At 45.7% G+C, this 12,893-nt stretch overlaps 1 protein-coding gene across 3 annotated transcripts in view; it reads right to left on the bottom strand.

The window, feature by feature from the left end:
• PSMD9 (proteasome (prosome, macropain) 26S subunit, non-ATPase, 9) overlaps nucleotides 1–11,040 on the bottom strand; it is a 31,606-nt gene extending 20,566 nt beyond the window's left edge. For all 3 annotated transcript variants that reach the window (XR_001138275.1, XM_012663544.1, XM_012663545.1), the window contains exons 1-4: nucleotides 10,788–11,040; nucleotides 6,676–6,778; nucleotides 2,876–3,087; nucleotides 1,147–1,248 (exon numbers count right to left, since the gene is read on the bottom strand). Coding sequence is in view for 2 of the 3 variants with exons in the window: in XM_012663544.1 (XP_012518998.1) it covers nucleotides 1,147–1,248; nucleotides 2,876–3,087; nucleotides 6,676–6,778; nucleotides 10,788–10,925 (555 nt within the window). In the remaining variant the exon portion in view is untranslated. The remainder of the gene's footprint in view (nucleotides 1–1,146; nucleotides 1,249–2,875; nucleotides 3,088–6,675; nucleotides 6,779–10,787) is intronic.
• Nucleotides 11,041–12,893: the final 1,853 nt, after the last annotated feature.

The following is a 12,893-nucleotide window of genomic DNA, read 5'->3' on the forward strand; positions in this document are numbered from 1 at the left end:
AATATATAGAAAAAAAAAACTAGCCGGGCATGGTGGTGCATGCCTGTAGTCCCAGCTACTCGGGAGGCTGAGGCAGGAGGATCGCTTGAGCCTAGGAGTTTGAGGTTGCTATGAGCTAGGATCGACACTACAGAGTACTACTGATATGGTTTACTCACACACTGCTTATCAGGGTATAAATCAGTAAAATCTTTTCAAATTACCTATTAAAATTTTAAACATGCATAGCTTAGAGCCTGTAATTCTACTTTCTGGTATCTACCTAGAGAAGCACCCACTTGTATGCATAGACACGACTGTTCACACTGGCATAAAACTGGAAACACCAAAATGTCCATGATAAGGCAGTGGACAAACTGCACTCTATTCATACAACAGAGAACTACGCAGCAGTAAAAAAGAACAAGTACGCACCAAAATGAAAAGATCTCCAAGAAACGCTGTTAAATGAAAACAGGAATTAGGAAGTAGGAGAGGGGAATTTTAGTTAGGGTGGCTAAGAAAGGCCCCACTGAGGTGTCACTAGTGTAAAGAAGACAGGGATAGGGGGAAAAGCATTCTAGGCAGAAGGAACAGCCAGTGCAGGCCCTGAATGGGGACTGCGCTGAGGAATGGCACTAAGAAGGCAGCAATGGCCTCAGCAACACTTCCTGGCCCCAGCAAGTCCAGGGATATTAACCAGTGCAGTCTGTCCACTGCCTTATCAGCGGACATTTTGGTATTTCCAACTTTATGCCAGTGTGAACAGTCGTGTATACATGCACATGACTGTGCCAGATGCGAAGCGCTATGATCTGAATGTCTGTGTCCTGCTCAAATTCATGTTGAAACTCTAACCCCATTGTGATGGTATTAGGGGGTGGGGTCTCTGGGAGGTACTTAGGTCATAAGGGTAGAGCCCCCATGATGGAATTAGTCCCCTTATAAAAGAGGCCCCTGGGAGTCCCTCCCCCCTTCTGCCACGTGATGACACAGCAAGAAGGTGCCACCTATGGACTAGGAAGCAGGCACCGGCACCTCGGTCTTAGACTTCCCAGCCTCCAGAACTGTGAAAAATGGATTTCTGTTGTTTATAAGCCACCCAGTCTATGGCGTTCTATTACAGCAGCCTGAACAGACTAAGGCACCAGGTAGCCCCCGACTCACCCCCTCACTGTGCTGCACCACAGTGCTGATGTTATGCAGTGTGTGGAAGTTTTGGGTGTTGACAGAGCCAAACTCCACAATCTCATCATCCACTTGCAGACCCTAAAGAGAGAAGAGAAAATGGAGAATCAGGCTAGAGACTGAATGTGCTTCTGGTGTTCTTTACCCTTCAATACCCAATTTGATGTCAAGGCCGAGAGCTTGTTTTCTACAGGGCAAGCGCAAGGCACAGAGGTCAGGGATTTAGACACTTCATGCAGGAAGGGGCAGTGGATAATTGGGCCACCTCTCCTGCAGGTTCCTTCTAGGGCAGATCTAGTAAAGGTGGCCAGGTCTGCCCAGTGTGTGACAGCTGTTGGTTGTGGAGGCCTTGAGGAACGTGGGGTAAGCCAAATGCTACTCTCTCAGGCCCTCGTCCAGGTTCAAGGGTAAGAAGAGGCAGGCCAGCCTGGGACCATTTTATTCGGCAGTCAAAACTGAGACAAGGCAAACATTTGTCCAAGAAGCCCCCAAATGAGCAGCCACAGGCACAAGGCCGAGCCAAACTGGAGTGACCCTCTTGTTCTAGGTCATAAGGAGGACACAGAACACCACTTATTTGTCCCTTTAACAAATATTTGTCGTGGGCCGACTAGCGCTGTGCTACATGTTGTGGACATAGTAGTGAATAAAACAGAGTTTATGTGTAACTTACAGTCTTGTGATCATTAAAGAAGATTGACAGGACCTGGATTTAGGATCCGGTTCCCTCTGTTAGGAGATACATATCCTGGCACAAGTGACTTAGGGTCTTTGAGGCTTTTCCTCATGGGCTCAATGGGGTCAAGGTGAGTACCTACCCCAGAGGGCGGCTGTGGGATTAAATTTAAATACACATCCACAAAAAAATTTGCACAAGAATGTTCACAGGAACATTACTCATAATAGTCAAAAAGTGGAAATAATCCAAGTGTCCATTAACTGACAAATGGATAAAGAAAATATGGTGTATCCATGCTGTGGAATATTATTCGGTCATAAAAAGGAATGAAGTTCTGAACTTCATGCTATGATATGGATGAACCTTGAAAACACAATGCTAAGTGAAAGAAGCCAGACACAAAAGGCCACATATTGTATGACCCTCTATATAGGAAATGTCCAGAATAGGCAAATCCACAGAGACACAAAGTAGATTAGTGGGCCAGGGGCTGGGAGTACCAGGGGTGATGACAAATCAGTATAGGGTTTCTTTTTAGGACAGTGAAAATGTTCTAAAGTTGATCATGGTGGTAGATGCACAGCTTATGAATATGCTAAAAGACACTGAACTGTATACATACCTCAGATGGGTAAATTTTATGGTATGTGAATTATATCTCAATAAAGCTGTTAATTTTTAAAACATACCAGGTAAGATACATTACTCATTTTACAGGATGCCTAGTGCAAATGGCAGCAATTATCATTCTCAATTTTATTATTTGGTGCCCAGCTAAAATGAGCCCCAAGAAGATATCCTCTTTCCCTCTCCTGGGAACTGTTCTTCGGACACCGAGAACAGTTCTCTACCCTCCAGGGTAGTGAGCAGCCAAGGCTGACCCCGCTCCAAAACCCTGGCCACCAGAACAAGGCTGTATATGCAGCAGGCCTTGAGCAGCATTTGTTGAATGAGTGATTGAACTTGGAGCTCCAGCATGGATAGAGCAGGTCTGTCCTCCCACACCCCCTGCAAAGGGCCCTGGATTACCGCAGTGCTGGCTGGGGAGCCAGGGCTGATGCTTTTCACTTTGGCGAAGCCCCGAGGAGTGCTGTAGCTCATACTCTCCCCCAGTTTGTGGCTCATGGCCTCTTTCTGGGCCTCAGCCATGTCCTTGGCCTGCTTCTGCTTGTCACGAGCATGCAGCTGGTGCAAGGCTTCCTCCACCTGCTTCATCACCGCCTTGTGGTCATTCTGCAAGCCTGGGATGAGAACCACCACGTCAGAGGCCAAGGGAGATAGCCCAGGACATGAGACTCCTATATTCATTTGCTGAATATTTAACAAGAGCTTATGACATGCCAGACATAGGGCTAGTGGCCAAAGACAAACCCGGGACCAAGACTGAGGACCAACTCTCATGGAGATTGCATTCCAGCAAGGAGAGCAGCTACGGAACAAGTAATTACACTGATATCTGATGACTGTGGTTAGGCCCAGCCAGCAGGGGAGCCTGACCTTGCTAGTGTAGGAGATCAGGGAAGGCTTCCCAAAAGTAGTGCTGTCTCAGCTGAGACCTGAAAGGTGACCAGAAGGAAGGTACTGTTCAGCTGAATCCATGGCCATGAACTCAAATGCATACAAGGGGCCAGCATGGTGGTCATGCAAATGAGTGATGTGGGCTAAGCATAAGAAAGATTATACTTTTCTCTTAGATCTTCTAGAAGAAAAAATAATGCATAAGCCTAGTATAACATGGCTGGGGACACTCAGTCTAGAAGAAGTAACAGGGAGTTGGCCAAAGGGGAACCTTGCTATTGGGCTCTTGCCAACTGCTGGAGTTTGGGAGGGAGAGCCACTGTCACCAAATCTTTGATTTTTCTAGAAAAGCTGAAAATTGGGAGCCATTGGGTGAAATCTTCTGATTTTTCAGTACTGACAGCTAATTCAAAATGTTATGAATCACCACGCCAGTCAAACAGATCATGTATGCAGGCCAGGCCAACGCAGCACCTGGCAATTTGATAATTTTTTTTTTTTAACTAAAAACAACTTCCCTACCGCTCTGGAGTCCGTATCTTTATTCTAGCTGGTCACTCACAGAATCCCCTCTGAGGAGTTTCCAAGAAAGCCTGAGCAGACTAGCACTGCCAGCCAATCCATGTCTAGGGTCTATGGGTCGCAGACTTTCCAACTTTTCCAGGGCCTTTGACTGTGGGCCTGCTGGGCTACCTGACCTGGCTCCTCTGCTTGTCACTTTGGTGCATAGATGAGGCCCTCAGGCATAATGAGACTCAAGGACTCAACCCACAGGAGCAGACACAAGAAAAGATCCCAGATTTGAATAAGAGGAGATGTATACCTAGGAAGGAAGACTTAAAATGCTGTCAGTAGATAGCATGTGATAACTCTCTGACTAGAAAAGCATCTCGTGACAAGGTCCACAAGGGTCCCTAGAATCTCCAGCAATGCCTGGGACATCGTAAGGACTCAATCAATATACAGCTGTTGGGTAATGGAACAGATGACTTTATTTACAATATATTACAATTCTAATTAAAAATTCAAAAGTTTTTCTGGGATGAAATGTTTCAGCAGTATATTTCAAAAACCAAATTTGTAATTGTGACTAGTGTACCATATTAATGTAAGCTGTTAACAATAGAGGAAACTGGGTAGAGAGTATATAAGGGATCTTTCTGTATTATTTTCCTAATTTTTATATAAATCTATAACTGTTCTAAAAAAATAAAGTCTACTTTCTAAAAATAAAATAAAATTATGGTAATAGTTTTTCAAAAGAAGGCCAATAAGGAGGAATTGTTCAAGCAGATTCTTAAGTGGAATAAAGTCATTAAGATGATGGGATATTAGCATCCAAAGAATAGATCAATGGAAGAATACAAAAAGCCCAGAAATAGACCTAAGCATGATTCAAAACTCAATACGCAATGCTGCTAGCATTTCAAATTAAGGGGGAAAGAATGGACTATTAAATAAGTAGTGTTGGAACATCAGGCTAACCATTTCGAGAAAAACAAAAGCCAGTGCCCTGCCTTGCACTGTAGGGTGGCACTTCTCAAATTTCACCCAGAGTCCTCACTGCAGGAGCCAATGGGCTGCATCCCTGGAGAGTCTAGAGGTTTAGCCTAAAGCCCAAAATTTCCCTCAAGCATGGTTGTCTTAACATGGTTTTCCCCTACTCTGTATCTTCCTATTTGTTTTAATGTAAAAATGAAATACTTCTTTTCCCAAAATCTTCAAGGAAACGTGATGCTCTAAGAAGTTGTCCCCAGTTTGAGAAGCAGGGGCTTACACCCAAACATGCTGCAGATGGGGTCAAGATTCAGAAAGATTAAACAGAAGTCATTAAGTGAAAAATGCAGGTGATAATTCCCTTTTTTTTTTTTGAGACAGAGGCTCACTCTTTTGCCCAGGCTAGAGTGAGTGCCGTGGCGTCAGCCTAGCTCACAGCAACCTCAAACTCCTGGGCTCAAGCGATCCTCCTGCCTCAGCCCCCCGAGTAGCTGGGACTACATGCATGCGCCACCATGCCCGGCTAATTTTTTCTATATATTTTTAGTTGTCCGATTAATTTCTTTGTATTTTTAGTAGAGACGGGGTCTCACTCTTGCTCAGGCTGTTCTCGAACTCCTGGGCTCAGACAATCCGCCCGCCTCGGCCTCCCAGAGTGCTAGGATTACAGGCGTGAGCCACCGCGCCCGGCTGATAAATTCCCTTCTAATAGGACTTTGTGGCAGAGACTGCTGGCAAGGTGAATCATGGCCCTGAAAGACGTCCACGCCCTGGTCCCCAGAACCTATGAATATGTGACCTTACATGGCACAAAGGACTCTGCAGATGTGATCAAGTGAAGGATCTTGAGATAGGGAGATGATCCTGGAGTATCCAGTTGGGCTCGATGTCATCACAGGGATCCTTTATAGGTGAAAGAGGGAAGCAGGAGAGTGAAAGCAAGAGCTGTGACAATAGAAGCAGAGACTGGAGAGATGCAGAAGTTGGAAAAGGCAAGGAAACGTGTTCTCCCCTAGAGCCTCTGAAAGGAACCAGCCCTGCTGATGCCTTGAGTTTAGCCCAGTGAGACTTCTCACCTCCAGAACTGTTAGATAATAAATGTGTGTTTTTTAAGCTACTAAGTCTGTGGTCATTTGTTATGGCAGAAACAGAAAATAAATACACTACCCAACCTCTACTCTCTGCTAGTTCCTTAGCTAAAAACAAATAAACACACAAAAGATGTAGGAGAGCAACATGCCTGCAGTGGAGTATGTTCCCTGTCTTTTTTTGCAGGCAGAGGGGCCTAAGAGGGGAAAAAGCAGGAATTTCTGGGTGCGGTGGCTCACACCCATAATCACAACACTTTGGGAGGCAGAGGTGGGTAGATCACTTGAGCCCAGGAGCTGGAGACCAGCCTGAGCAACATACCAAGACCCTGCCTCTACAAAAACTAGAAAAATTAGCCAGGCATGGTGGCACATTCCTGTAGTCCCAGCTACTCAGGAGGCTGGGGAGGGGATTCACTGGAGCCCAGGAGTTTGAGGCTGCTGTGAGCTAGGATGACGCCACAGCACTCTAGCCCGGGCAACACAGTGAGACTCTGTCTCAAAAAAAAAAAAAAAAAAAAAAAAGAAAAGAAGAAACCAGAATTATAGAATCCTAGAGTCTAGCCCATTCCCTTGGTTCTCAGTCTCTTGATGGGGACAAAGAGATAATCCCATCAAGGCAGAAGAGAGGATGGCAGATAACATCAACCATTGGTGACTTCATTTATGTGCCTTTGACAGCCCCTACCACATGGTAGGGGGCTATCCCCCAACAGGGCCACTCACAGATGATGTTGTGCCTGGCAGTGCGGACTTGGTACAGGTCCACGTCTGACCGGGGGTAGCCTTCAGAGTCCACCAGCGGCTCGTTCATCCCAATTCCTTTTTGCTGGAGGGAAGAAACAGGGTTAAACAGATCTCACACATATAACATCCTCAAGATGCCTTTCTCCAGACCCTCTTCCTTCAAAGTATAATAAAGGTGACAATAATGAAAATCACCATATATTGATCGCTTAGCACAGACCAGGTGCTCTACCCATGTCCTCACAACTACCTTCTGAAGTAGGCACTATTTTTTAAATTAATTTTTAGTAGCACAAGTAATATATGAATACGCTCTCCTTTTTTGAAACCATAACAGTGCAGAAAAAAACAATGACTCCTCCGAGCATCATCCCCAAGGCCAATTTCTTCCTCAGCTCCTCCAAACCCGCCTTCCCATGGGCAGCTGACACCTGGCTGGTGGCCTTGGAAGCTGGAGGGGAGTGAAAACCCCAAGGAGCATCCAGCTGTGGCAAGATTTTGAGTCTTCTGAAAATTAAAAGGCTTTCTAGGAAGCTCTTCATCCCTCGGAGGATACGCTGATATCACTTGTTGCCTCTGGGGAGAAGGACTGGCTGGCTGGGGCACAGAGGCGAGAGAGAGAGACGTTTCACTTCACATTCTTTTGTTACTTTTCAACTTTGACCATGGGAATGTGTTCCCTATTCAAAACAATACATTTGTTTTGACTTAACACTTTAAAGACATAGTCAGAGGATGGTACATAAAAGGCAGTGTGCCGAATGGTATAGGGCAGGGGCTTTGCAGTTGGTTAGATTTTGATGTGAATCCAGTTCTGCCATGTACAAACTGGGCACCTTTGGCTAAGACCTTCTCCTCTCAAAGCCTCAGCTTCCTCAATTATGAAATGGGGATAGTAGCACTCACCTCCCTTCCTACTTCTTGCAAGAACCAACAAGTTCACCTACACAGAGTACTTAGCACAGTGCCAGCCACACGGATAGTGTAGTGTGTTGAAAAGTAGCCCCCAAAAAGCTATATCCACATCCTAACTCCCAGAACCTGTGAACAGGTCTTGATTTTATTTGGAAAAAGGATCTTTGCAGATGTAATTAAGTTAAGGATCTCGAGACAAGATCATCCAGTGACTATATCCTTATAAAAGAAAGGCAGAGGGAGATTTGGAACACAGAGACACAGAAAGGCCATGTGAAGATGGAGGCAGAGATTTAAGTTATATGGCTACGAGCCAAGGACTGCCGGCAGCACCAGACGCTGGGCGAGAGGCATGGAACAGATAGTCCCTCACAGCCTCTAGGAGCTAACCACGCTGACACCGTGATCTCAGACTTCTGGCCTCCAGAACTAGTGGAGAATAAATTCCTGTTGTTTTAAGCCACCAACTTTGTGGTAATTTGTTATGATGACCCTAGGAAACTACTAAGCATAGAAAGTAATAAATGGCATCTGTAATTATTAGTCAGTCCAGAGACGAGCTGCCCAGTGTACACAGGCAGAGAGAAGAGGGATCCCATTCACTTTTCTCCCTTCCTCTTGAGAAGCCTCTAGGTTACACCCAAACCTCCTGTCTCCCTAACACAAGACTCTCTACAGATACTGCAGAAACATACCAGGGCCTAAACACCTGTATCTGCCTCCTGCCTTCCCACAAAGACTAAGAGCTCACTAGCCTCTGAGAATTAACACCAGCAAGATACTGCTTCCCAAAGAGTGGGCTCCATACCACTGGCTGTTCACACTCATGGCATTAAACAACCCTGAATGTAAAATATGTATTCCTTTTCCAATTCTCTTCGATCCTTCAATAATGAAGAAAAAAGTCTTCATTTGGTGCTGGTCTTTATGACACCCCTAGATTACTTGCTATCTCTGGGACACTCCATTTTTTAAAGTTTTGTTGAGATATAATTCACATACCATACAATATTGACCCATTTCAAGTGTACAATTCAATGGGTTTTAGTCTATTTACAGAGTTGTATAACCATTGCCACAATCAATTTTAGTATATTTTCATCACCACCCAAAAAGAAACCTCAGACTTATTAGCAATCGCTCCCATTTTCCCTCTCCCCCCATCTCCTGGCAACCACTAAGCTACTTTGTCTCTATGGCCTATTCTGGACATTTCATATAAACAGAATTATGGAATATGTGATCCTCTGTGACTAACTTCTTTCACTTAGCATGTGTTCAAGGATTATTCATGTTATAGCATGTATTAATACTTCATTCCTTTTTATTTTTTTTTTAGGACAGGGTCTCGCTATGTTACCCAGGCTAGACTCTAACTCCAGGCCTCAAGCAAATCTCCTGCCTTGGCACCCCAAAGTGCTGGGAGTACAGGCCTGTGCCACCACACCCTGCACCACTTAAAAAAAAAAAAAAACAGAGCAAGGCTTCGAGCTAAAAGCCTTCACAAGCAATAGTAACCAGCTAGAAGCAATCAACATACTGAATCACCTTGACAAGCATTTTACCTTCCATTTAAGAGGAGAGATTCTCATTTCCCATATGCAGTAGTTGTAAAATTTTTCTTTAAAATAAATTTATGGAAGTAAAAATGGTTCAACTTAAGGAAAAACATCAAGGGATACAGCATCCTGCTTGTGGTAGAAAAGTAACTAAAGTTTGAGAAATTGCTGGTAATTTGCTTGAAAGGACAAGTTCTGGATATAACAGCCCTGAAGTCTGAATCCCACTTTGTGACTTCCCTTTTCTGAGCTTCAGGGGCTCATACTAACTTCACAGAGTAGTTCTGAGGATTCATGATAAAACACACACACACACCAGCACCCTTCAGGTATATAGTCAGAACCCAGTAAAATGGTTCCCTGGCCTCATATGATACTTCATCTTACATTACCTAAGATGTATTCCATCCCACCCGCCTTGGGTGTAATTAATTTACTCTTCCTCTGCAAATTGATTTGTGGTGTTCCACTAGCTGGCATAAGAAAAACTGTACCAGTTTTGGAGCCACACAGACCTGGGAACCAGACCCATTGCTTCTACTTCCTAACTACCTGACCCTAGGCAAGGGTTTGCCCCACTCCCGGCCTCCCGTTTCTTCCTTATACAGTAAGGATAATGAGCCTTGTCACTCAAATCGCGGTCCTTAGACCACTAGCATCAGCATGGCTGGGAGTTGAGAGAATCTGCTCTCCCACCTCAATCACAACGTGCATTTTAATAAGATTCCCCAGGTGATTCACATACACATTGAAGTCTAAGAAGTTATGATGTAAAGTAGGTAGTAAAGCACATGCCGGCCGAGCGCGGTGGCTCACGCCTGTAATCCTAGCACTCTGGGAGGCTGAGGCGGGTGGATCGCTCAAAGTCAGGAGTTCGAAACCAGCCTGAGCAAGAGCGAGACCCCGTCTCTACTAAAAATAGAAAGAAATTATCTGGACAACTAAAAATATAGAGAGAGAGAAAAAATTAGCCGGGCATGGTGGCGCATGCCTGTAGTCCCAGCTACTCGGGAGGCTGAGGCAGGAGGATCGCTTGAGCCCAGGAGTTTGAGGTTGCTGTAAGCCAAGATGACGCCACGGCACTCTAGCCAGGGCAACAGAGCCAGACTCTGTCTCAAAAAAAAAACAACAAAAAAACAGCACATGCCACCTGGTAAACCTTCAATAAGGACCCATGTGGTGGTGATTATCATTCTGCCTCTGCAAACATACTAGCCCTGAGACCTTAGGCACATTTAAGTCACAACTCAGTTTCCTCTTCCCCTAAAATGGAGAAAATGCCAGCATCCACCTCAGAGGGCTGTTGCGAGGATTAAATAAGCTAACCAACGTACAGCACTTTAAACAGCGCCTAGCGCCCAGCCAAGCCTCCACAATGACTTGCTAGACAGCAACACCGTACTAACCGTCCTCAGTTGTTAACGTTCTTTGCCTGCACTTCTTGCTGCCGACAGAGGCCGCAATTGCGGCGCCTTGGGCCTCCGGGAGAGAAAGATCCATAGCTGAGCGCCCAAGCAGAGGCCGCTCCCGCCCCCCAGTCCTCCCGGGTCGGAGCGCCGGGTCAGGAGGCCTTGGGGCCCCCCCACACCTAGCCGGGAGCCCCGAGCCCACACTCACGCTCTCCAGCACGTCATAATTGGCCTGGATCTGCGCCTCGATCTCCTCCTTGCGCCGCATCAGCTCTTGGACGTCGCTGACAGTCACCGCGCCGGCCTGCAAGGAACCTCCGCTCTGCCTAGCTTGCCCGTCAGACATCGTGGACGGCGGCCCGGAGTCTCGGACGCCCGGCTCCTCGGCTGTGGACGCCTGAGGAGACTGGAGCTACGGCTCCGCCCGGGGGCCAAAACACCGCAGCCGCCCGCGAGCGCGAGGAGAAGCGAGGGGCGGGGCTTTGGGGAGGGGCGGGGTCGCCGGAAGCCACACCCTGCTGGAACACGTGGGCCTCTGGTGACTCGGCAGGGGCAGGGTGCGGAGGAAAGGGTTCCGGGTCCCCTCAGCGCGCGCGCGCACAAAGACGCACACACGGACACACACACGCACACGCGCTAGGGGAAGGTCTCGCCCTAGCCCACTCATTTTTCTCATTCGTTCAACAGACATTTATTGAGCGCCTACTGTGTGGATGTGCTGGAGAACACTGGGTGGCTCTCCAATTCAATTCTTCACATCTACACGGTTCTTGAGGATTTACAAAATACATTCAGGTTCCTTACCTCCCATTTTACAAACCCAACAAAACTGGGTTCGAGTCCCACTCCTGCCATTTACTGCAATCTGCGTGATCTTAGGCAAATTACTTCATTTCCCTGAGCCTCAGTTTCCTCATCTGTAAAATGGAGCAGTATGTTGATAGCAGCCTGTCTCACAGAGCTGGCCTTCTGCCACAGATACTCACAGAATGCCTCCTACGTGCCACACTTTTCTAGGTGCTGGAGGGGAGAACAACGGTGAAGCACTGTGCTCAGTGCCCCTCACGTACTGAGCACCCCACTATAATGTTTGGTAAAAATAATAGTGATAATGATGATAATTCATTGAATACTTATAATTAGGATTATTATTAGCCCCCATTTGACAGCTAAGAAAACCATCTCAATAACCAACTTCGCCCAGCTAGAAAAACGTGAAGCCAAAATTCCAACCCAGCTTAACCAAACAATCAAACTTAACATTTTAACACGCGCCCCTAATATTTTGCACTGGAAAGGACATAACATCACCTGTATAGTATCCAAACATGTTTGTCCTGAATCTCATCATAGGGACACAAACAGATAAATCCAAAAGTGAGGGACATTCTTCAAAACAACTGGCCTGAAATCTTCAAAAAGGTCAATGTTGTGAAATACACATGGGGGGTGGAGGTGGCAATTGTCTAGATAAAAGAAAGCTAACAAGACGCCATAGCGGTGGCTCACACCTGTAATCCCGGCACTTTGAGAGGTAGGAGCATCCCTTGAGCCCAGGAGGCTACAGTGAGCTACGTGCCCCTGCACTCCAGCCTGCATGACAGAGGGAGACCCTGTCGCTAAATTTTTTTTTTAATTTTTTAAAAACAGATGCAACAACTAAATGCAATAATTGATCCTCTATTGGGTCTTGGTTCTCATCCATCCCCCCCAAAAATAAAAGATATGAAGGACATTCTTGGGACAATTGAGAAAATTTGAATATGGACAGTATGTTATCAATGTTAAATTTCCTGATGTTGATACTTGCACTGTGGTTATGTAAGACAATGTCCTTACAAAATTCACCCTGTAGTATTTAGGGACAAGAGAGGCAACTTACTTTCAAATGGTTCAGAAAAAAATATCATACAAATATATATTTGTAGACAAGAGAAAGATAAAGTAAATATGGCAAAATGTAAATAATTGATGACTCTGTCTGAAACATATATAAGCATTCTTCATACCATTTTTACAACTTTTCTGTAAGTTTGAAAACATTTCAAAATAAAAAAATTGAAAAATAATCTTTAAAAAGAAAAAAGTAGAAAAAAGAGGAAAAGGCCTGGCGCGGTGGCTCACGCCTGTAATCCTAGCTCTCTGGGAGGCCGAGGTGGGCGGATTGTTTGAGCTCAGGAGTTCGAAACCAGCCTGAGCTCTACTAAAATTAGAAAGAAATTAATTGGACAACTAAAAATACATAGAAAAAATTAGCCGGGCATGGTGGCGCATGCCTGTAGTCCCAGCTACTCGGGAGGCTGAGGCAGGAGGA

This window comes from Propithecus coquereli, unplaced genomic scaffold, assembly GCF_000956105.1.
Source record: "Propithecus coquereli isolate 6110/MARCELLA unplaced genomic scaffold, Pcoq_1.0 Scaffold81, whole genome shotgun sequence".
NCBI lineage: Eukaryota > Metazoa > Chordata > Mammalia > Primates > Indriidae > Propithecus > Propithecus coquereli.